Raw genomic sequence first — 26,046 nt, forward strand, 5'->3', positions numbered from 1 at the left:
ATGGGCGGAGCAGAGCCGGAGTGTTTTGGTGGCTGGAGGCGTTGCGTGTGCATTCATGTGCGAATTGGTTTTCAACCTGGGAACTCCTGTAGGCCTCACAGAGGCCTGGAGCTCAATTTTTGAACCGGAGTTCCAGTAATTGATGGTTTTTGGGGCCGTTTTGTTTGGGCTCCGTTTAAAAAACAGAATTCCGGGACCGGATCCAGTGGTGGTCATCGCGAAAGGGGAAATTAGGAACAAGGTAAGGTGTCTTTTGGCCCCAAATTTTAATTGGTTTGTTTTTAAATTGTGAAAGTTGGGTTTTTGATTTTTAAAAATTAAGGGGTTAATGGAATTTGAATTTGGTGTGTGGATTTGGGTTCGGGGGATTTTTTGGAATTTTTATGGCAGGTTAGATTTAGAATTTAAATATTTTTAATGGGTGTTGTGGAAGGGGGGCTTAAAAAAGGGGTTCTTTAAGGGTTAAATGTTTAAATTCGACGGGGTAGGTTCAGAAGAGGTTGATTGAATTTTTGATATTGGTTCTAATTTAATTTGGGATTTTTAAGGGGTTTTGTGGAAGGAAATGGTAGGGCGGACATTAAAAGTCCAGATTGACACTGACACTGTTGGGGAAACTGTGGGGTACAAATGAGATAATAAATGAAATAAAAGTAGTGATTTTTGAAACCTAAAATCATAATTCGGTAGTGGGTAAGGGATTTAATTGGTGGGAAACATTTGGGGTAATTAGGGATAAGTTTGAATGGGGTTTTTTGAGTAATTTAGTTTCCCCATAATTTCCTATGGAAAAAATAAAAGAAAAATGGAGATTTCAGTTGGGCTGTGCAGAATTCTGTGGGACAGAAAAAAATGGAATTCTAAAAGTGACTTTTCATTGGCTGGGATGCTTCAGGTGAGCAAGCCAAGGTTCCGTTACCTGGGCAACGGCGCTGTGGGCAGTTGCCAGATGGAGCTGCAGCTGGGAAAGAGAGAGGATGCGAGAAGCTGGATGTCAGTGTCTGTGTGATTGAGAAATTAGGATTTCTTTCTCCTTGAGGGGTGGGAAAGAGTTTAAAATAGCAGGGAATAATTTAAAGTAGGACCATAGTGGGTGTCCCTGCGCGGTTGGTAATTATTTTATGTCTGAAAACAAAAAGGAGGGGGGGGGGGGTAGCCTGCTGGGTAATTGTGATTGAAGTGTGGTAGGGGCGAAAGGAAAGAACGTGGTGTAAGTGAACCAGATAAAAATTAACTACTTTGATGGTAAAAGTGTGACACTGAGGTGGATAAAAAGAAGATCAGTGTCCAATCTATAGCAGTAAAAAGGGTCACAGGTTCAAATGGTACAATGTTTAGTAAACAGGTATGCTGAGAGAGTGGCTGCAAATGGAACTGAGTGAAAGAGTTGCAGGACCACTCCTTAGAGTAGGGTCACAATAGAATAGCATAGGTTTTGCAAGAGAGAGGAATTTACTTATATTTTGTTTTAGCTAATACCTAACCACAGTTTTGATATCATAAAATGTAATGTCACCAGATTGAGAGCATTTCACTAAGATAGGGAGAAAGGGTTTTGCCTCCCATTTTAGTTGATTTAGAAAGGTTTAGGTGGAAGAAGAAGAATACAGAAGACAGCGCATCTCGAAGGCTGGGCCCCCATGCAAGCAAGCAAGCAAGCAAGCAAGCCAGGAGTCACGCTTCCTCAGCTAAGTGGCATTTGCCCCACAATAGTCAATAGAGACTGAAGCGGGTAGTGAATCACATACTGAAAATAAAAGTGGTTTCACAGAGAGAAAGAGAGAAAAGAAAATATACTTACCGGGTTGTTGATCCGAGCTGGGAATTGCCTGAGAAAAGCTGAGGTTCTTTAAAACAAAAAGTTGTTGACAAAGAATCAAAATCTTTATAGGGTCAAAATAAACAAAGTTGCAGAGGTTTTAAATTTGTGAAAGTAAATGAAAATACACGAGATAGGGACAGTTACTTATCTGATGGAGATGAAGGGTTGAGTTGAATCCTGTGGAGAAGAGTAGGAGGTTAAATGAGAGTCGCAACATGTTAAACCTTGCATTATTATACTCTTGAGTATTGTTAGTTAAAGTTTAGAAACGTTGTTCATTCACTGTTCAGTTATACATGCTGATAAAATGCAGAGGTTAGTACTGGATATATGTATAGGGTAAAGTATTAAAACATTAAATGTTCTCTAACTAACTGAAGAGTGAACTGGTGTGCTTCATCAAAATCTGAGAAAAATCCTTACATTTAGATTATTTTCCTCTCTTGTCCTTCGAAGGCACGAGACGAGGTTAGTGTATTTTGTCCCCTCTCCACACCGGGGTGCTGGTTCCTGGGAGCCATGACTACTAACAACGGGCGGACCAGAACCCAGTGCTTAGCAGACATTATACCCCGAGTGGGGAAGGGGTACATTATCACGGATAAATGACTGCAGTTCACAGTTAATGCCAGTAGCTAGCATGGGACCTCGTTTACAAGGGTAGACTTTCTTTAACTTTGTTGTACTTTGGTTACCATCATGTGATGCCAACACCATCTATATAGCTGCATAGATCTTAGCTGTCCATGGAAAAATGCTGTAACTAAAATGCAATCCCAAGTTTAGGGAGAACTGTGTTAATTGCTGGGTCTTATCATTATTACTCTGGTCATGTTAGCATAATGATCTATGTTTTAAAATTTTTATTCTAAAAGACTTTTCTCAGTTTATATAAACAAGACTTAGCTAAATTGTTTTTCCTTTTGTTTTCAGGATGGCACCAAACAAAAACGAGAACGAAAGAAAACTGTATCTTTTAGTAGCATGCCAACAGAAAAGAAGATCAGCAGTGCAAGTGACTGTATTAATTCAATGGTTGAAGGTTCTGAACTGAAAAAAGTGCGATCTAATTCCAGAGTTTATCATAGATACTTCCTTTTAGATGCTGATATGCAGTCACTCCGATGGGAACCTTCAAAAAAGGATTCTGAAAAAGCAAAAATTGATATTAAATCAGTTAAAGAAGTACGAACTGGAAAAAACACAGATATTTTTCGCAGCAATGGAATTTTTGATCAGATATCTGAAGACTGTGCTTTTTCTATTATATATGGCGAGAACTATGAATCACTAGATCTTGTTGCTCATTCTGCAGATGTGGCCAATGTTTGGGTTACAGGTTTACGATACCTGATTTCTTATGGAAAGCATACTCTGGATATGATAGAAAGTTGCCAGGACAACATGAGGACTTCATGGATTTCGCAAATGTTCAGTGTGACTGATGAAAATAATTTGGGACACATAGCCTTATATAGAGCTGTACAGTTAATGAAAGGCTTGAATCCTGGTTTAAAACATAATAAAGTTGAGCTAAAATTCAAAGAATTGCATAAATCTAAAGATAAAGTTGGCAGTGCAGTTACAGAAGAGGAGTTTAATGAAGTTTTTCATGAGCTCTGTACTAGACCAGAGATATATTTCTTGTTGGTCCAATTTTCAAGCAATAAGGAATTTTTAGATGCTAAGGATCTTATGATGTTTTTAGAAGCAGAACAGGGTATGGCACATGTCACTGAAGAGATAAGTCTTGATATTATCCACAAATATGAGCCATCAAAAGAAGGCCAAGAAAAGGGCTGTCTTTCCCTAGATGGTTTTACTAATTACTTAATTTCATCAGATTGTTCCATATTTGATCCAGAACATAAAATGGTTTGTCAGGACATGAAACAGCCTTTATCACACTATTATATAAATGCATCTCACAATACTTACCTGATAGAAGACCAGTTCCGAGGCCCATCTGATATCACAGGATATATCCGTGCACTTAAAATGGGTTGCCGGAGTGTTGAGTTGGATGTATGGGATGGTCCAGACAATGAACCTGTAATTTACACTGGCCATACTATGACATCACAAATAGTCTTCCGCAGTGTGATTGATATTATTAACAAATATGCATTTTTTGCTTCAGAGTTTCCATTGATTTTATGTTTAGAAAATCACTGTTCAGTTAAACAACAGAAAGTTATGGTTCAGCATATGAAGAAAATTTTAGGAGATAAGCTATATACAACGCCTCCAAACATTGAAGACACCTATCTGCCTTCTCCTGAATTTCTAAAAAGGAAAATATTACTTAAAGCAAAAAAACTTCCTGCAACTTGCGGACTAGAGGGGGATGTTACAGATGAAGATGAAGGGCTAGAAATGTCACAAAAAATGGGGAAAGATAGCGGTGACCAACCAAATGTAATTGTAGTGAAACAAATTCAACTTTGCAAAGAGCTTTCAGACTTGGTAGGCATTTGTAAATCAGTTCAGTTCACAGAATTTCAAGTTTCATTTCAGAATCAGAAATACTGGGAAATGTGTTCATTTAATGAAGTGGTTGCTAGTAAATATGCCAATGAAAACCCAGGGGACTTTGTAAATTATAACAAACGTTATCTTGCCAGGGTTTTTCCCAGTCCTATGAGGATTGACTCGAGTAACATGAATCCTCAGGATTTTTGGAAATGTGGCTGCCAGATAGTGGCAATGAACTTTCAGACACCTGGATTAATGATGGACCTTAATATTGGTTGGTTTCGACAGAATGGTAATTGTGGCTATGTTCTTCGACCTGCCATCATGCGAGAAGAAGTGTCATTCTTTAGTGCAAATACAAAAGATTCTGTCCCTGGTGTTTCACCTCAGCTTCTCCACATTAAGATCATTAGTGGGCAAAACTTTCCTAAACCCAAGGGCTCTGGAGCCAAAGGTGATGTTGTGGACCCTTATGTGTATGTAGAGATTCATGGAATACCTGCAGATTGTGCAGAACAAAGGACAAAAACAGTACATCAAAATGGAGAGAATCCTATGTTTGATGAAAGTTTTGAATTTCAAATAAACTTACCTGAGTTAGCCATGGTACGATTTGTGGTGCTAGATGATGATTACATTGGGGATGAATTTATTGGGCAATACACAATTCCTTTTGAGTGTTTACAGACAGGTTATCGCCATGTTCCATTGCAGTCTTTAACAGGAGACATTTTAGCACATGCTTTTTTGTTTGTACATGTGGCTATTACTAACAGAAAAGGTGGAGGCAAGCCTCATAAGCGTGGCCTTTCAGTGAGAAAAGGAAAGAAGTCCAGGGATTATGCCTCTTTGAGAACATTGTGGATTAAAACTATAGACGAAGTGTTTAAGAATGCCATCCAGCCTATAAGGGAAGCTACAGATCTACGAGAAAATATGCAGGTATGTGTTTTAAAAGATAAAATGCCAAGTTTAATTTTCTGCTGTATTGATTGCAGTTGGTATACATTTTGAGAGTTCTATTCCTAATTTTAGCTGATAAATACAGATTGGGGGTTTTAATAGTATGGAGGGGAGGGGCTTTTTTTTTGTTCTTTCTTTAGAGCAATATTTGGAATATGTCTGCATTAATGTACTATCTGATCACTTGCACTGAGTAACTTACAATACTTTGTGTGTGTTTGTTTTGCACTACATTAATATAAGGTATTTTAAGGGCATAGGATGATTAAGCAGATTTGGAACTGCAATAATATTGTGTAAGCAAAAGATAAGTGTAAGTCATAGTTGTACTTGTTGTAGGAGTTGGAGTACAGTTAAAGGTCTTGCTGTATTTACCTGTAGCTGTGAGTGTTCTTTTTGAATGTATTTGATTTGCAGCTTAAGATATGTTTGATTAACACACATTGAATACACTAAGTTCTACTTTTATGCAATATCCTCAGAGATCAAAATCACTATATTTGCTTTTTACAGAATCATGGCTATTAGATACAAATATTGTTTTACATCATTGATGGCTAATTATGACTCTTTTGTCTGAAGGGCAGGAGAAGGGGTCCGGTTATATCTAGCAAAAAAAAAAAAAAAAATATCTAAGAAAAAAGATTTCTTGCTCTTCAGTTAAAAGAACATGGAGATGTTTTATACTGTGGAGGCATTGTTGGTAGGTAATACATATGCTGATTTTTGTTTGATTTATTGTTCAACTTGTGTAAATGAGGGTTTAATCTCAAAACTTGTAAGTGGCTTAATGAGTACAAGGAATAGTTCAGGTACAGGCCTTGACAAATTCCTTTTCAATCTAGGAGACAGAGTGACATCTCATCACTCCTCCAGTCACTCATTACCCCAACCAAAGTCAAGAACAAAGGAGGGAAGGGCCTTCTCCCTTTGGGGGCCTAATTTACAACTGTTTTTCCCAGTCTCTTTCCATCAGAAAAGCAAGCCTAGTAAACTAGGCTCCTAATGCACCACTGCACAGCGCTGCCAGAGCCGTTTCACCAGGCATGCTGTCAGCAGCAAGCCAGTGCCCCTTGATAACTAAACCAAAGAAATAATTTTTGGTTAAGCTGTTAAGAGTAGCATAGGATCTCCAGCAGTCTCTCTCCTTCTTTCTCTTTCATCACTACTGTCCTGCCCCTCTTTGTCACCCCTTTTTCTCTCATCCCCATCCCTTCTCCTTTCTCATATTTCAGCCTTCCTATCCTGTCCGCCTTCATTGTCCTCCTCTTCCTTATCTCTTCAACCTTCCTTCTCAAGCCTTCTGTTTCATTTCTCTCATTCCCTCTGTCGTCTTCCACAATCTCACGCTTCCTAGTCCTCCGTAACTCATTGGGCAGGTTCTAGGAGGGGCAGGACTTTCTTCCTTCATTTCTTATAGCTACCTTGTGCGATTAGTTTTGTTTTTCTTTTCCCCCTTTTTTCCCTTTTATTTATTCTTTTCTTCCATTTCTCTCCTTTTTATGCTTGACATTTCAGTTTCTCCTTCTAGTCTTTGCTTTTTCTGTTCATTTTTCCTCTTTCTCCACTTACTGTTTTTTTTTTCTTCCCTTCTTTGTCTTTCCTTTTCCCTTTTCTTTCATACTCCTTTTTTCTCTTTTAAAGAATACTCCCTCCTTTTGCTGTCGTAATCATTGGTGGATTGACCCAAAGTACTGGGTGGGGTCGGGGTGATTTTTTTTTCCTGGTTTCCTTGTGCTTCAACCCAGCCTGCAGGAAAAAAAAAAAGAAACTAAAAACAAACAAAATAAAAGGGGGGGGGGGGGGGGAGTTTAGTGCTTGTGAACTGCTCCAGCAGGACTGAAGTCTTTGTTCTCCTCCTGCCACCTTTTCAGCACAAACTTCCTGTACTGATAACAGGGAATCAGAGCCCATGCATTTTATTAGCATTTTATTTGGATTTTTTTGCTACCTCTGGTGGCATTGTGGCCAGTTTTCAGTTTTTGAGACTTCCGGCAACATTCGGTCCACCGGGGTATTCTTCAGTTCCTGATAGGGCAGTCTGCCTCTGGGCCTAATGTTCTCCTGTTCTTGCTTAGCTGCTGCCAAAACAGGTCTTCCTGTTCACGGTGTGACACAGCTGAAGATTGTCATGTGGTGCAGCAGCTCTGGAGCTGGTCATATAATCTCAAGTCTTCTGAGACTTGAAACCACAAGAGTAGCAGAGAGTTTTGCATCATGTGGCTAAAACTTGAGCTGAGGTATGCTGTGCAAAGGACTGTTTTGATGGTGCAATTAAAGAACATATAAAATAAACTATAAGAAGAGCACAAAATCCTAGGCTCCAGGATACAGTTTCTAGGCACCATAGTGATCTGCTGCCCAGGATTTGTCAAACCCTGTATTAGTGGTATTTAGGAATTTTCATTTGCATTTATTGAACACTCCGTTGAATATTGCTACTGATGGCTATAACAGCATGGCAGCTTTGGATTTTCATTAGATTTGATGAGTAGGTGAATTTACAAAGAGGCAGATTTTGGATTTTTCTTCCCTCAAAATAGAATTTGTCTGGTGTAATTTCTTCTTTATCTATATCTCTAGTCCCACGGACTGCCCATTTTATGTTAAGTTTTAATTATTTATTCATCTTTAAAAAAGGATTTATGTTACATGTGGAATTTTAGTAAATTTGCAAGAGATTTTGGTTCAAAGTTAACAAAAAAACAACCAACCGTAACTTGATTTTTCTAGCCAGAAAATAACATTCATCTATAGTCATCCACTACACAGAAAGTGGTTGATTCCTCAGTTGCAGTTCACATTAATCAGAAAGTACATGATTCTTCTTGATTTAATGAAATTTCAAAAAGTGTGATTTTTGTTAGGCTGAAAGGCATTGGTGGTTGTTTACAGTGTGGGCTTGAGAAAATGGCCTTTGACTTGATTATAGCCGAGTAACATTAGCTTATTGATTCAGTGCTTTTACATGTAAGATGCAAACAACTGTATATTGGCCTTTTGAGCTGTTTGCTTTGGTTCAGTGTCTAACCTGGTGTTCTGTTGTCCCTAATGACTATTGTGGACCCTGTGTCAATTAGTTCTTCATTTGTTCAAAAAGTTGAAGGTTTGCAGCTACAATGGAGGAATGAAGTATGTATTCCTGGGACATCTAGTGTGATGGCACCATTTCTGTTATCTGTATTTCATACTATGGGTGTTGACTCAATGTGTAAATTAATTAAAGGTTTCTTTATCATCTGGGGTGTACCAACCTGGATAAGTGGGTGTTATACCTTCTTACCAGCAGATGGACTTAGAGAAAAACTAGTCTCTTCCAGTGAACTCACCAGTTTTAAGGGTTGGCGCTTGATAGAAAACTGCAGCAGATGGAAGGTTGTTTAGGCTGGTGCTCCTGCTCACTGGGCTAGCTTTCAGCTCTGCAGGAAGAAGTTGGTGAAGGACATGGTTGAGGCTTGGCCTCTCCATCTCTTAGATCTCAAGAACAGGGTTCCCAGTGCACACCTTTGTCTTGCTGTCATCTAATAGGCATAGGCTGTTGTAGAGCAGTCTGCTGCTGTGAGTGCTGACAGACCCTTAAGCAGAGTTCCTTTCAGGGCCCTTCCTTGGTGGTGCTGGAGGTCCCAGGTCTGTCCTAGATGGTTCCAGTAGGGGGCAGACTGGCTCTCTTCTGCCATGAGTGGGCCTGCTTCACCTCAGATCAGTGGGTGCTAGTGGTGGTCAAGCGAGGTTATTTCCTGGAATTGGATCGATCTGACCCTGACACCCTTCATGGTGTCTCGCTATAGCTCATAGTAAAAGTGCTAGGATGTTACTCATATGCTACAAAGCATCTCATCGACCTGGGGGTGGTGGAGCCCATTTAGGCGGTGGAGCAGACTTGGAATGTATATTTTGTGGTACCAAAGAAAGGAGGTTCCTTTCATTCCATCCTGGACTTCAAAGGGGTGAATGCTTGACCTGGGTGCAGCATTTCCAGATGGAGATACTCCACTCTGTGATCGTCTCTGTTCAGGGCGAGTTCTTGCCCTCCTTAGACATCACAGAGGCATACATGCACATTCCCATTGGGGACCGTCACAAGAGGTATCTCCACTTTTGTATACTGGGGTATCATCATCAGTTTCATGCCCTTCAATTTGGGCTGGCTATTGCACCCTGCACTTTTTCCAAGATGGTGGTGGTGTACTTAAAGTACCAGGAATTCAGGTCCATCTTTATCTGGAAGATTGGTGAGTCGAGCCAGCTCGATGTTAGAGGCCACCTTGGTGACCTCTCAGGTCATTTTCCCTATTCAAGACTGTGGGCTGGGTTGTATTACCTTAATTGTGCCATTATTCCTTCCCAAAGTCAGGAGATGGGAGTCTGGTTTGACATGGCCTGAGGGATGATTGGGCGGCCAAGCTTATAATAAGCTTTTTTAGTGCTTTGAGAACAAAGATGATATGATTGCATTTAAGAGGACCAAGAACTTAAGACATATTAGCACCATCTGCCTTTCAGATTTCACGTAAAATAGATACAGTCTGGAGTAATTTTCCATGTCTAAATTGCTCAGTTTGTCACATTAATCAAAAAACAAAATTTTTTGTTCATCCCCTGACTAGAGACAGATACGAACTCCGACAGTATTCTAACTGTAAAACCACACATGTCATCTGCGTAGTTGTTTGCCCATGTAAGCTACTTTATATTGGAAAAACAAAAAGGTTACTAAAGTGTATAATTGAACATCGTAGCGCCATAAAAAGAAATATATTTGAGAAACCATTGGTAGAACACATGGAATATAAAGGGCATATATTTGATGAACTGAGATTCACAGTATTGTGCAAGATAGTGCCCCATTGGAGAGGAGATATAGATAGGATTTTATTGCAAGAGGAGCAGAAAATTAAATCATTTTTAACTACGTCACTGTAACACCTAAAGGGTTTAACCAGGAATCAGATTTTTATGTATCCTTTGTGAACACTGAAAAGGAGTTCTTTTCAATAAATGATTATGTATCTCTGTCATTCTTATATTTTGGTTATTTCATATGGTTTGGATTATTTTAACTTAAATTTATTGCATTCAGTTTTAATTATTTATTGACTTGTTTATTTATATGTTCTTATTTCCATTCATATTGTATCAATGTTAGTCTTTATATATTTTTATACAAATTAGATGAAGGTATTGAATGTTTATATGATCATTTAAAGCAAAGCCAACCCTTTGCAACATCAATTGAGCCTATCATGAAACAATTATTTCTTTCACTGCATGATGATTTTTGTATCACTGAAATGCATAAAAATGGCTGCTAGAGAGCATTGGTATTTTTGAGAATCAAATCGCGATTAGAAGTGCAAAACACAGCGTTTTCGGAGAAAAATGAGCATTTCCAGGTAGGCACACAGTGCTTCATTGATTTTCATCCTTAATTTGCCATTTTAAAGCGATTGTTTTTCCTGTGTTTTTCGCTGGTTTTAGGTATTTTCAATGTGTGGTATTGAGTGCTCCTTAGTTTAGGATTTTATTATTTAAGCAGTTTTTATTTGGTTTGGGTTTTTTTTATAACACATCTTGGATTGATGAAGTGTATTTTAAGTAATTTTGCTGTTAGGTTGACTTTTGACCCAACAGGAAATAAAAGCAATTGTAGTAAAAGAGAAACAGATTCCCTGTGTCATTCTGTATGATGAAATTGCTGTTTCTCACTAAGAAGAGGTGCTACGCTGTAAGTATTACACAATTTCTTTTAAAACTGATTTAAGGTAATTTGAGAATAATCTGATACACTTATTGTATCCCTTAGGCAGTTGGATTTGTTTTTAACTATTTGGGGAAAGTTGTTCCTATTCCCCAGTAGGTATGTGCTCCCTTTCAGTGTCAATCTCTCTGTTTGTTAAGAATGTACACTCTAATTGCTATGGTTTATAAAGATACTGTATATCACATAGACACTGTGCACCATAGTGATAGAGTGAATATGATATGACTATAAAGTGCTCACATATGTATTAACTAAGTTTGTTTTACACTATCACTGTAGTAATGTCTGTCCCATTATATATGTTTTTTTTTTCAATTGAGCTAGTTGGATGTTTTTATTAAGATTAATTGTGTTGTTTAATATAATTTTTGATATTTATATTATATGGTTCAAGTATTGGTTTTTATGATTTCTGTGATTTTAAGGAGACTGTTTGAATATTAGTTTCTACTACTCTAGTACTAAGTACTATTCATGGTATCCAAGTATGATCTTCTTGGTGCTGTCTGGTGCTCCCCTTGAGTCATTGAGGGCAGCTACAATTAAGGACCTTACTTTGAATGCTGTGTTTCTCATGACGATTACTTTGGCCAGAAGAGTTTCTGAGCTTCAGACTCTGTCTTGTTGGGACCCGTATCTTTCCTTCTTGGAGGATTTGATATCCATTTGCATGGTTCCCTCCTTTCTTCCTAAAGTCATTTCATTTTTCCATGTACACCAGGAGGTGTGTTTGCCTTCCTTTGTGGATGAGGGTTCCAGTGCCTTAGCTTGGAGTCTGCATAAGCTGGATGCTCGCAGTACGTTGCTATGCTATTTGAAGGAGACAAATGAGTGTTGTGTTTCTGATCATCTTTTTGTACTGGCCCACAGACCTTGGAAGGGTCAGGCAGCTTCCAAGGCCTCTATTTCTAGTTGGGTCAAGGAGGCTGTTGAGGCCACTTAAATTTGTAGGAACCAGGGGAATCCACCCACATTGAAGGCACACTTGACAGAGGCTCAGGTGACCTCCCGGGCGGAAGCTTGGGTTGTCTCTCCAGAAGAAACTTGCTGGGTGGCAACGTGGTCTTCGCTTCATTCCTTTGCAAAATATCACAGGCTAGACATGATGGCCAGAACCTCCTTGGACTGTGGCAGAGCTGCCATTTGGGGAGCCTTGTCTTCCCCCTCTCTGTAATTCTGCTTGGGTACACCCCATTCAGCCAGGATGGTATGGCCCCAAATGTAAAGGAAGTGTCACTTAGTCAAGGTACTATTCTGGGACCTGCCCTCAGAAGACTAAGGCCCGAGCTCTCAGGGTGCTCTGCTCTTTCCCATTCAGTAAAAGAAATTAAAAAAAAAATAGAGTGAGAATGAATCAAATCTGCAAATGCAGGGTAGTGAGGTCCACAGATGTGGCGATGCTCGCTAATCTTTACAGCTGCAGTGGTTATAGGGCATGGGTGTACTTTATAAGGGATTTTCTGCTGCTTTGGCAGTTGCTTACTGGAGTTTTCCACAGAGCACTACCCTTATATTGCTGAGTTTGCAGGACAAGATTAGTTTTTCTCTATCTCCATCTGCTGATAGGATTGGGTAACACATTCTTGTTCAGAACAGTGTAGCCTGATTAAAGGAGTGAAAATGAACGCATAATTTCATTTTCATAGATATAAATCCCACATAATAGAAGCTAGGAAAGTTCATCATACAACACTGATAAACATATTTCTGATTATAATGTTTAAAACTGTGAGAACATTTGTCAGACTAAAAACTTAGTTGATCCTTCCATTTCATCAGCTGTACATACAACACTGGTACGTGCTATATTTTTTCTTTCAGAACTTCTGTTAGGATAAAGGGTAATTCTGAGGCCGAGATATAATGTACGCAGACAGTTTCTGGTATATCTGCAGATAATCTTTGGGAGGATTTTCTTCCCTTGGATATAACAGTGGTTCAGAAGCTACTAAAGAGATTTTTAAAATCTTATTGTGATCTAGATGAATGTCCTTCTTAGATATTGGACACTGCTCCTCCATTCTTCATAGTGGCGCTACTTATTATTCTGAAATAAATGTTTGTGGTGAATTTTTGGACTTAATGGGTTCCATATTGTTAATCACAGTTTTCAGGAGTTCTCTCCCCCCCCCCCCCCCCCCCCCCCCGTGTACTCACAAATTACAGATTAATAGCCAATATTCCCATTTTTACAAAAATTGCAGAGAAAATTGTAACCCAACAGTTGGAAGACTATTTGGAGTTTCATAATATTCTTTCTGAAACATAGGTTTTCACTCAGGATTTAGCACAGAAACACTGCTTGGCTTACTGAGATAAAAAAGTTTATTGTCAAAACGTCTTCAGACTTTGCTTCTTCAGTTAGATTTGTCATTGGCATTTTGCCTTGTTGATCATTTGGTGATTTGCAGTATATCAAATGTAATAAAATAAACGATAGAGTGAAAATGGTATTACCCGGGGGAGGGAGGTGGTGGTATCGAGTTAGTTTGAAGGGTTTCTGTGAAACAGGTCCTAAGGGTAAAATTGGGTAGTAGGATTTCTGACCCCTGGAAGATAGTATGGAGTGCCACAGGGGTTACCTCTGTCTCCTATACTTTTTAATGTCTTAGGGCTTATTTTACAAAGCCGCGCTAGCGATTCCCGTGTGGCAAATTAGAGGAAGCCCATAGGAACTGAATGTGCTTCCGCTTATTTGCCACAATGAGAATCGGTAGCACGGCTTTGTAAAAGAGGCCCTTAATTTCTACTCTTGAAAAGCAAATTCACTCTTTAGGAATAAGTGTCTATACCTATACCTAAGCTGATATTACTCTGCTTATTCAGTTTCTTTTGTTCTTAGATAAGGTCATGACCAACTCTGTTTTGAAAGGGTAAAACAGTCGGCTAACCAATATTGTCTTCCTTTGGATACACTTATGATTCAAAATAAGAAATTTATTGTGGAGATTTAGGAGTGGTTCAAGATTCTAATTTATCTGTGGTATCTCAACTAATGTGGTTTGAAAAGTGCTTCTTAAGGCAATTGAAAACATATAAAAAAATGTTGTAATTATTTTAAAATCCATCATTCAAAAGATACTATCACCGTTAGATTATTGCAACTTAATTTTGCTTGGTTGCTCACTTTAAAAAATTGATTACAGATTCTCAGAATACAGTGGTAAGGTTGATATGTACTGCGTATCAGTTTGATAGAGCAACTTCTGCAGGGCTGGCTTAAGAATTGGACTAAAGGTGAGGCAGTGGCTCAGAGCGCCAGCAATAAAAGTATCAAAATCTCTACCCTCTGATTTCACCTGGTCTAATGGTTAGACCTTCTTTTCCTTTCCTCCTTGTTGACTTAATCTACAAGCCCATTTTTTTCAAAATGCTCACTATGATATTTAAAATCTGTAGTTTAGCTCCAGGCTATTCAAGATGTTTTGTGTTGCTGCCCTCCTCAAATAGGTCTAAATGTACAAAAATTCCTCTGTCATCTTTTTTCCATCTGTGAAATCTTTGAGATTTAAGAGAATTTACATGTTCACATTTTCTTATCGAACAGTAATGTGCTGGAATGCTTTCCTTCTTGATATTGGATCAGAAATACATTAATAAGTTTTAGGAAGAAATTGAAAACGTTTTTGTTTAAGAAATGTATGAAATGATGGGCACTATGATCTAATCTACTATTATTGTATTACTAGTAAAAAAGGCCCGTTTCTGACCCAAATGAAACGGGCGCTAGCAAGGTTTTCCTCATTGAGCAGTTGCCTGTGAGGTACGATGCCCCCCCTCCCGGCACCATCCCACCCACGGCGATGCATCTGGCTGCAGCCATCCGACCCACCGTGCCCATCGCACCCACCTTCGCGTTGGTTTGGCGGCGGGGGACCCGGAACCCTGCCACCACAAGTCCTGTCTGCTCACTACGGCGTCATCGTCGGCGTTGGTAGCTGTGCAGGGCGGAGTTCTGTGCATCTGACGTCATGCACGTGCAGGACGTCAGACGCAGAGAAGCCCTGCCTCCACAGGCTAGGAACGCCGAAGATGACGCCGTAGTGAGCAGACAGGGCTTGTGCTGGCAGGGTTTCGGGTCCCCCGCCGGCAAAGCAACGCAAAGGTGGGTGTCTCAGGAGGGGGTTGTTGCCGGGGGGGGGGTGCTGGAGGTCCTTGTGTTGAGCTGCAGCTTTGGGGGGGGTCAACCGTTTGTTTAGGTGATTTTTTTTTCCTGCCCTCGACGTCATGACGTTTGACACGAGGGCGGGGCACGGGTCTGTGGGGTGGCTTCACCACCATGAATCCATGAACCATTCTGGGAGACTGACTGACTTCAGTGACGTCAGTGTCCTCAGAACGTTGAGGTTGCTTTTTATTATAGTAGATGACCATAAAAGTACTGTAAGATCTGCTAGGGTTGCCTAGTTATCTGCACAGAACTGTTTGGCTTGTAGTAGAATATGAGCTGAATAATGTAATCCGCTTTGTTGAACCCACAGAACGGTGGTATATCAAATCCATGACCCTTTATTGTATGTTACAGTGAATCAATGTAGGTATACTGTACCTGTTGGAGCTGCTTCTCCCATAGAAATGTATTGGGGCATTTTTGGAGGGAGTTCATTTCTCTTCTGTCCCACACCGCCACACTTTCTCTACATATAATCTTTGTCCTAGTAAATATAAGGTATATTTACTCTGTTTATATTTACCAGTACTTTAGATCCAGGACAAAAAATGATAAATTTGATTTCAACTCCACAGCCCTGGTGGTGAGGGGCAGAAGAGAAATGAACGCCAAAATGCCCCAGTACATTTCTATGGGAGAAGCAGCTCCAACAGGTACAGTATACCTACATTGATTCACTGTAACATACACTAAAGGGTAAAGGGTCATGGATTTGATATACCACCTTTCTGTGGTGTGGGTACAACCAAAGCGGATTTCATTATTCAATGGAGTGGAGGAGTGGCCTAGTGGTTAGGGTGGTGGACTTTGGTCCTGAGGAACTGAGTTCAATTCCCACTTCAGGCACAGGCAGCTCCTTGTGACTCTGGACAAGTCACTTAACCCTCCATTGCCCCATGTAAGCCGCATTGAGCCTGCCATGAGTGGGAAAGCACAGGGTACAAATGTAACAAAAACAAAACAAAAACAAGCCAAACAGTTATGTGCAGATTTATTAAGGTATATTTTATATTTACCAGCACTTCAGCTCCAGAACAAAAAATTTAAAATCTAATATCCAGTAGGAGTTGGACAGTAGAAAAATAGGTGAGTCTGAGTTGGAGTCAAATGTTTGATGTACTGACTCCACATCCACAGTTTGACATTGTTCTGTTCTTCTTTTTAAGTTAAGTGACTTAGGTATCTCTGGAACAGTATATAGATGGTTTGATCAAGTCTTAAAAAATAGGATTTATAGTGTTAAGGGAAGGACGATCCCTGGATGTGGAGTTTCACAGGGCTGTCTGCTTTCTTTATCTGTTATATGTGTTTGAACTTTCTGGGTGGTTATTTTTTGTGTACTGTTCTGCGCAGATGATATATTTGTTTTGGGCTCTGCTTTACCTAGCTGGGACAGTACTTTACATTCTATTAAATATTACATCTCTCTGATAAGTGGGCTACGAGTCACCTTTTGAAATTAAACAGAAGACAAAGCTACTTTGGTTTGGAGCTATAGCTAAAATACCAAACACAATTATTACTTTATCTTCAGGAGAGGTGCTGAAAATTGATGATCATTCCAGGGTGTTGGGTGTGATTTTGGATTCGACTTTAGCTTTTGAGAAACAGATAAGTCCTCAGTAGGAGGTTTTTCTTTAAGCTTCATCAATGAAAGATGACTTTATGACAATAGCTCAAGGCAGTTTTGTTATCACAGTTGGTTTATTGTAATTCACTTTATTCTTGAGTTTCAGTGAAGCAAAGTGCAGTTGATGCAGAACACAGCTATCAGATTGATTAGTGGGATTAGTTGCTTTGATAGTGTTTATCTATCAAGATTTTCATTGGCTTATGATTAGTAAACAGATCGATTTTAAGATTCTTGGGTTCGAACTCTGAGGGTTTAATTGAGATTATAACCTTTCCATCTGTAGAGAAAACCTTGGGCTTCCTACGAACACTGAAGCTGGGTTTTCCCTCAAAGAATTTTAGGTTTAAATCCATCTTAGAAGCGTCTTTTCCATTCTTTGGTGTCAGATTTTGGAATTGACTTCCCTTAGAATTGAGATCTGTGCCTTCTTATCTGTCTTTTCGGAAATTGTTGAAAATTTATTTGTTTGAACAATAAATTTATTATTATTTACTAGTGGAACCCAGCCCGTTTCCTCAACAATGAAACAGGCCCTAGGAAGGCTCTCTTGTAAGCAATTGTTTTTCTCTCTCCCCTGCCCTCCCCTCCATGTCCAGCGATTCTTCCCTGCCCTCCCCTCCAGCGATTCTCCTCTTCCCTGCCCTCCCATCCGTGTCCTGCAATTCTCTTCTCTCCTGTCCTCTCCTCCCATCCCATCCATGTCCATCGATTCTGCTCTGCCCTTCCCTCGATGTGCCGCGATTCTCTCTTCCTTTGTACCTCATCGTTTTCTGGCTGGCCTGGCTGGCTTCCCTTCCGTTGTCCTGACGTCAGCTCGTCTCCAACGTTCCCTTCCCTTTCACTGTTCTGCCCTCTGACGTCATTACGTTTTGACGTGAGGGCGAGGCAGTGAGGGGGAATGGAACGCTGGAGGCTGGCTGACGTCATGAGATGTTACGAACCCAGACAGCCAGACAGCAATGGAACATTGGATGTGCAAATATCTTATGTGTTTTAAATTTGTTCCTGTTTTTTTAATTGCTCTGTCATCATGTAATTCTCTCCTTTATTATTGGAATTGTCTTGAAAATGTAAACTGCTTTGAATCCTTTGGGAATGATGGCAGTATAGAAAACTCTGATAGCATAGCATAGTAGTATAGCCTTGCTCACCACATGTATAAATTTCACTTCTACAGCACAGAAACTATTTCTAGATAACCTCTTCCCTTCTTGTAACCATAGCCGCCTTCTCATTGGCTGGATCCCATCTATAGTTGCAGTGGAAGCAGGCAGAGCAGCTTACTCAGATGGGGGGAACTAGAGAGATGTAGATAGAGGTTTTAAACAGAAAAATGTCCAGACATATTACTCTTCCTTCTGCTTTCTTGACATAAATGTAAAATTCTTCTTGCTTCTGAAAAAAGCTAGACAGTTGGAAATCCTAATCTTTTGAGTCCTGAACTGAGTTAACGTGTAGATGCAAAGTATGTGCAGAGTTCACCAGTGGCTTAATCTGGCACTGTCTGTGGCATATAGGGATAGTTTGGGGGTGGGGCAATTTATGGGGTGGTGGGATGTTGTCAGTTATAGGTAGGGAACTTTTTGAGAATGGGTCAGATGTGGGGGATTAGATTTAGGGATGGGGCAGTTTACAAGATAGGCAATTTAGGGAGTAGTTTGTAAGGGGTAGTTAGGGGATGTGAACAGTTTGGTGGTGGTGTAATTTGCAGAGGATGAGTACTGCTGCCATTACCCAGGTGAAGACTCCAGCAGAGTGGATTTTAAGTTATGGGCGGGGGCCTGGTCTGATGGGGGATGTGTGCGCAACATATGCACCTAGTATAAATGCATCGCTGACATAACATTTCACAGGTATTGCTTCCACCTGGTTGTACTCTGAGAATTATTGTTCTTCCTCTCATATGTAAATTCACATCATGCTGCTAATAGGCAACTATGTATAGGTCTCCTTGTATCTTTATCCAGCTATTTGAGCCCACTATTTAATAAACACAAACTTGACAATAAATATGAGCATCTTCCAAATAGTCCCTGAAGTTGTATATCAATTTGTTTCCAGTAATCCTTACAATCAGGCATGCCAGTCACATATGTATGTTCCCTCTAAGCCATATACCATTCTACATAGAGTAAACTGATGAGATCTTATGAGTACCATTGTATTGGTACTTTAATTTCTCTCCTTTAGTTAACAGATGTTGACTAGTTAACTGTCCCCACTGTTTTATCATTTAAATCCATATTCAAATCAGCTTCTCATTCTAGCATATATTTAAGTTTAAAACCCTTATTCTGTTTAATTTCTTGGCAAGTTGCTGTAATTAGGCTTCTAGTTCCTTTTTTCTTTATTCATAGAAGCTCCAGTGGATTAAGCTTTCTCTGTTGTAGCTCCTTATAAGGCCCCATGCTTAAACAGTGCCTCCTCACCTGCAGATATTGGAAAAATTCTGAGGAACATAAATTATAACTTGTGCCATATGCTCAAAGTTGTAGATCTGCCCTTCCTGTAGAGACTGAATTAAGCTATATAGGCCTGCCTTGATAAACTTACCAAATCTATTATCCTGTCTCCTTTGAGAGTGCTCTAGTGCTTGGGTAATAGGAACGAGCAATGGTAGTCCGTTCTTACCCCACATCCTAGTTGCCACTTTTTGCCATGACCTCAATGAATGTTTTGTCTATTTGTTTTCTCTTAGCTACCCAGATCCCTCCTCTGGTGATCCATGGAGCATTTCCCAAAAGGTGATGTAGAAGATAGTGTTGTTCTAAAAAAAACTGAAGACTTCCCCTGAAAACCCTCTCTCCAGTCCCAGATCTGTTTTGTGCCGCTTCATTATAAACCTTCAAATCCAGTAAGCCCAGAACCCCAACATTCTATACATCATCATAACTGATCTAGCTATCTTAAGTTGCCATCCACACAAATCAGAAATCATATGCTGCCAAGGCCTTAAAATCCCCAAACTCAACCAGATTGTTTGGGCCTGGAATAGATACAGCAAACAGGGCAAATATTCATTTTTATAGTGGCCACCCTTCCCAGCCATGGCCATGACAGTTCCCCTTTGTCCTATATTCTGTGAGGAGGCAGGGAACTACAAGGGCCAGAATGCACTGCAGCAGCAAGGGAATCAGAGTCAGGGGGAGGACTCTAAGCAGGAGAGTGAGAAGCCAGCAGTTGATTGGGAAATTGAACCAGGTGTGAGAGGGTTGCAGGCAGCTTTATTAAGAGAGTGGTGGAAAGCTGTAGGAGGTAGATGGAAACACTGGGGAAGCTCTCCCTGGAAAAGGTGACAGCTGGAGAAGGAAAGTAGATGCTCGTGTTTGACTGTTTCAGTTTGAGGAACTGTCTTAAGTTTGAGAAGGGTTTAAGTAGCAGGCTCTGAGTAAAGTGCCTTTTGTTATGTTGGACTTGAAGAAATGTTTATTTTAAAGAAGAAGAAATGTTGATGTTAAGGAAGAAATAAGCCATGAGGAGTATGTTAAATGGCCATTAATAAAACCCTTAATTATAAGAAGCCTGGTGTTGATGAGCGTTTTGTGAAGGGAGAAGAGGAGGCAGAAAGCTCCCCAGTGTTTGAGCCAGAATCCTGTGTGTTACTGAGAAGGCTAGAGCCCAGCAGTGAGAGAAGCTAAGCAGGGTCAGCCCTGGCCGGAGTCTGGAAGGGTGACCAGCTCACAATTCTTACATTCAAAATGGGTTCCTTAAGTGCCTTAATCAAAAGGATATAATTTGCCTGATACAAGTGGAATGGGTTCTTTGTTATTTTTACCTGTAAGTATTTTTAAATGTTCCTTTTAGCCCTCTTTAATTTATTGTCCCCTAGGTTTAAGTTAAGGGCCTCTTGTCTTATCTATATTAAATTTATTTATTTATCATTTTACTTAATTACATTCACATCTCTATATATAAAAGGCACCTCCAACGTTCTAAATTTGTAGTTGCAAGATCGCATGAGTGTCTGCCCCGTCCCCGCGTCACAACGTGATGACGTTGAGAGCGGAGCAATGACACGCAACAAATCGGATTGTCATTGGGTAATCTCTGTTTCCACTCCCCAATGCAGCTGTCATTCCCATACACTCAAAAGCAAACAAAATAGGTTCAACAAATAAGTAATAAGGAAATAAAACACAAGGGAATCGCACTAGGAAGGTCCCACCTAGGGCAATGATTCCTGGCTTAAAAGCCAAGAATTCACACCTCCAAGTCTGCGATTCCCTTGATAATGTCAGGAAATATATTCATCTTTGAACCCAAGAAACTATCAGCCATGTGTCGGAAATACAATTTCAAAACATTGTTCCTATCTAAATCAAAGGTGAAAGTCACTAATAATATAACTCTTATCTGTAATTTCTGAATTTTCCAAAATGTCAGTTAAGTTCACATCTATTTTCTCTGATAAAGAAAATTTTAAGGGAAATATAAATCACTTTAGACACCAGAGGGTGGCTTTCAGAAGGTATTTGCAAAATATCAGAGAAATATTTCTTCAACAGTTCAGTAGCTGATATATAGGATGTTATAGGAAAATGTATAATTCTCAAGTTATTTTTCCTTAATTGGTTCTCCAGAAATTCCAGTTTTTACAAGAAACATGGCTGTCCTTCATTACCAAATTAACTGATTTTCGTAGAGAAACCATTTCCGTAGTCGAAAGTCTCTATTTTTATATCTTGGACTTCCACTTTGTTAGATAAGTATTAATATAAATTCTTTAACTCACATGTTTATTCCTGAAAAAATTTAAACATCTGAAGAAGAGAGTTATTCACACTCTGCAGCACTTCCCATAGTACTTCCATTGTGACATTATTGGCTTCACCAGATCCAATTTCTCCACAGAAACCGCTCCAGATATCTTCGGGGGGAAGAGCTCACTCTCCAGTCCCCCAGTTGGTTTATTATCCAACCTTGGCTGACTTCTAATATCCGCTACCTATGTTCCTGTACCCGCTCCGCCGAACGCCTCTGGCGGAAATCTCGGGCCCTTGCTGATTTCTTACACTTTAAGTTCATGCTGACCTCCTTCCAATCTGCTCTTTTACGTGCCAAACAGGATTATTATATCCAACTGACCAACTCTCTTGGCTCTAATCCTCGACTTCTCTTCACCACATTGAACTCTCTCCTCAAGGTGCCCCCTCCCCCAACTCCCCCTTCATTATCTCCTCAGACCCTTGCTGAATTCTTTCACAACAAGGTTCAAAAGATAAACCTTGCTTTCTCTACCTCATCACCTCTCCCTCCACTAGTCTGTTCCCCTCTCTCTCCTGCCCCTCATTCCCTTTCCTCCTTTCCTGAAGTTACTATTGAGGAAACTACACTTCTCCTTTCTTCCTCAAAATGTACCACCTGTTCCTCTGATCCCATTCCCACCCACCTTCTTAATGCCATCTCTCCTGCTCTTATTCCTTTTATCTGTCACATTCTCAACCTCTTACTTTCCACTGCGACTGTCCCTGCTGCCTTTATACATGCTGTGGTCACACCTCTCCTTAAGAAGCCTTCACTCGACCCTACTTGTCCCTCTAATTACCGATCCATCTCCCTCCTTCCTTTTCTCTCCAAATTACTTGAGTGTGCTGTTCACCGCCGCTGCCTTGATTTTCTCTCCTCACAAGCTATTCTTGACCCACTACAATCTGGTTTTCGCCCTCTCCACTCAACCGAAACTGCGCTTACTAAAGTCTCCAATGACCTATTACTGGCAAAATCCAGAGGTCAATATTCCATCCTCATTCTTCTTGATCTTTCCGCTGCTTTTGACACTGTCGATCACAGCATACTTCTCGATACCCTGTCCTCACTTGGATTCCAGGGCTCTGTCCTTTCCTGGTTCTCTTCCTACCTCTCCCTCCGCACCTTTAGTGTTCACTCTGGTGGATCCTCTTCTACTTCTATCCCTCTGCCTGTCGGCGTACCTCAGGGTTCTGTTCTTGGTCCCCTCCTCTTTTCTATCTACACTTCTTCCCTTGGTTCATTAATCTCATCCCATGGCTTTTCCTACCATCTCTATGCTGATGACTCCCAAATCTACCTTTCTACCCCGATATCTCACCTTGCATCCAAACCAAAGTTTCAGCGTGCTTGTCTGACATTGCTGTCTGGATGTCTCAACGCCACCTGAAATTAAATAGGACCAAAACCGAGCTTCTCATTTTCCCCCCCAAACCCACCTCCCTGCTCCCCCCGTTTCCTATTTCTGTTGATGGCTCTCTCATTCTCCCTGTCTCCTCAGCTCGAAACCTTGGGGTCATCTTTGACTCTTCTCTCTCCTTCTCTGCTCATATCCAGCAGATTGCCAAGACCTGTCGTTTCTTTCTTTACAACATCCGTAAAATCCGCCCCTTTCTTTCTGAGCACTCTACCAAAACCCTCATCCACACCCTTGTCACCTCTCGTTTAGACTACTGCAATCTGCTTCTTGCTGGCCTCCCACTTAGTCCCCTCTCCAGTCGGTTCAAAACTCTGCTGCCCGTCTCATCTTACGCCAGGGTCGCTTTACTCATACTACCCCTCTCCTCAAGACCCTTCACTGGCTCCCTATCCATTTTCGCATCCTGTTCAAACTTCTTCTACTAACCTATAAATGTACTCACTCTGCTGCTCCCCAGTATCTCTCCACACTCGTCCTTCCCTACACCCCTTCCTGTGCACTCCGCTCCATGCATAAATCCTTCTTATCTGTTCCCTTCTCCACTACTGCCAACTCCAGACTTCGTGCCTTCTTTCTCGCTGCACCCTACGCCTGGAATAAACTTCCTGAGCCCCTATGTCTTGCCCCATCCTTGGCCACCTTTAAATCTAGACTGAAAGCCCACCTCTTTAACATTGCTTTTGACTCGTAACCACTTGTAACCACTCGCCTCCACCTACCCTCCTCTTTTCCTTCCCGTTCACATTAATTGATTTGATTTGCTTACTTTATTTATTTTTTGTCTATTAGATTGTAAGCTCTTTGAGCAGGGACTGTCTTTCTTCTATGTTTGTGCAGCGCTGCGTATGCCTTGTAGCGCTATAGAAATGCTAAATAGTAGTAGTAGTAGAGTCGATGCTGCGCCAGGACCTCCTTGGGTCGCATGCAAATCCTAACCCACTTTGGGCATTTCCACTGTCGACCACTTCGGGCGTTTCCACTGTCGACCTCCATAGCGAAGCATTACTGTTTCTGGGTCTTGGAGGGGTCGTGCCAGCAGGGGGACTCAAAGTCACTCCCTTTCCACTGAGATTCGGCGATAAAGCCTTGCTGTTCCCCGAAGCAGGAACCGATATCCCCGACGTTATGACCCTGAATCTCTCCAAAGTAGGCTGAGAAGTGGTGGGAACCCCAGCCGTGTTCAAGGAGGACAACACCACAGCTTTGCCTTTTCTCTTCCCCATTCTCTGGGGAGTGTGCCTACTTCTTCAGGTATTCTGGTGTAAAACGGGAACTCAACTAACGTACATCCTCCCTCGACGCCATCTTGGATCCTCCAGTTTGGGACACACTTTGTTTGGTTTCTCCTCAGAGGCCTGTCTGATATGGGTAACCCGTCAGCATAGCCCTCTGAGTCATTGAAACACGGAAGCCCCTCCACTCCTACAAGGTGGTGTCCCTTCAGAGGGGACTATATTAATTTTTTAAATCCAGAGACTGCCCCATATTCTTTCCTTTTTTTTTAAATCTTTATTTTTATACTTTTAAATCACAGTTTACAAAAACAGATAATCCAACAACATACGAGTTTCCACATTCAGATGTTTACTATCTATATTCAACAGTAACATATGTTGTCTGTCTGTAACTTAGTGGAAACTACTCATTTTAAAACTAACCAAATGAAACAACCAATTATAACATCTTAGTTAACTCTCAAAAGTTAAGCTATGAACTTACAATGTCGTGGATGAATGGGAAAAAACCCCAACCCTTGGTGACAAGTAGTACAGTCCAATTTACTATTCCAATCGATTTGCCAATTCGTTTCTGGTAAATTCATTTTTTTAAATGCATATTTCGATTCCTCCTCTATTCCTCCACCCCCCCCCCCCCCCCCCCCATGGCACATACCTTTGTAAAACTCTTGTTCTTCACTATCAGCGAGCACAAGCAGCACAGCTTTCTACGACTTGACTTCTTGTTTCCGCAGAGGCGGGAATAAGCCACAGGGAAGACGGGCGGGGCGGTGTGGGGGCGCCAGAGCAGTGTACTTGTTGGTTGCTCCTTTTTGTTGCCAGAGAAGATCAAGAGTTTAAAAAGGTACAGGTTTCTGACTGCTTAGAAAATAAATGCAAAATCTATGTTGTAACTGTTACAAATCTGGAGAATAATGTGCATTGTCTTCATAACCCACCTTAAAAATTACCCCCCTAAGTCTGTAAATACATATCCAAATGACACTGAGAAGAATACAGCTGGGTGAATATGGCATACAGTATCTGAGTTAATTCAGAGCCTGTGCAGTGTGCCTGTGCGGTGTCCAGTCTGATTATCCATTTCTCCTTCCCCACCCCTTCCCTCCCTGCAGTTGAGATAGGTTTGGATTTAACCAGATATCTGTCACCTTTATTTCTATGAATCCAGGAAGAAGTTTAGAAAATAAAGTAGAAACTTGAAAACAGAGGCAGTACAGACATGTTACCAAATAAACTGCTGGGAAATAAATCACTTTTGTAATACAGAAATCAAAAAGACTTTAGTGCCTCCATTCAAAAACTGCTGCAATGTGTTTTAAATGTAAGGGGGGAGGGGGTTAGTTCAGACAAGCAGTTTTCCTGGAAACTGCATCTTCAGGCATTTCCCAATCAAGGGATGTGCAATACAAGATTGTTGGGGCAGAGAGAAAGTCAAATAATATAAGCTGAAACTTAAATCAGCAGAGCCTAAATTAAAAACAACAAATACTGAATCAGTCCAGTTCATGTCCAGGGTGTGATAACTGATTATTTTAGAAATTAATCTTGTGGGTCTTACTGACACCGTGATTCTAACTAGTTGTCAAATAAGCAAAGCGAATTCTGGACATATTTTTTATTTGTTTTTATGTTCCGGATTTGTCCAAAATAACCGGCAACCTCAGTTCAGCACCCATGGAATTGATAGAGAGAGGGAGAAGAAATCAAGCACAACATGCCTGGTTGGCCAGTGTTTGCTTATATGGTCTGCATTTGAACAGTTGGATGGTGATACTGAACAGAGCGGAGAAACTGTTCAGTGTACGCTGTGGCACCTT

General features: G+C 40.7%; 1 protein-coding gene across 1 annotated transcript in view; it reads left to right on the top strand.

Annotated features, from left to right (window-relative positions):
- The window catches only part of LOC115471852 (inactive phospholipase C-like protein 2), a 105,214-nt gene that overhangs the window by 17,842 nt on the left and 61,326 nt on the right, over positions 1-26,046 (top strand). The window contains exon 3 of the mRNA XM_030205767.1: positions 2,756-5,239. Coding sequence (XP_030061627.1) covers positions 2,756-5,239 — 2,484 coding nt within the window. The remainder of the gene's footprint in view (positions 1-2,755; positions 5,240-26,046) is intronic.

The sequence above is a fragment of the Microcaecilia unicolor genome, chromosome 1, assembly GCF_901765095.1.
Source record: "Microcaecilia unicolor chromosome 1, aMicUni1.1, whole genome shotgun sequence".
NCBI lineage: Eukaryota > Metazoa > Chordata > Amphibia > Gymnophiona > Siphonopidae > Microcaecilia > Microcaecilia unicolor.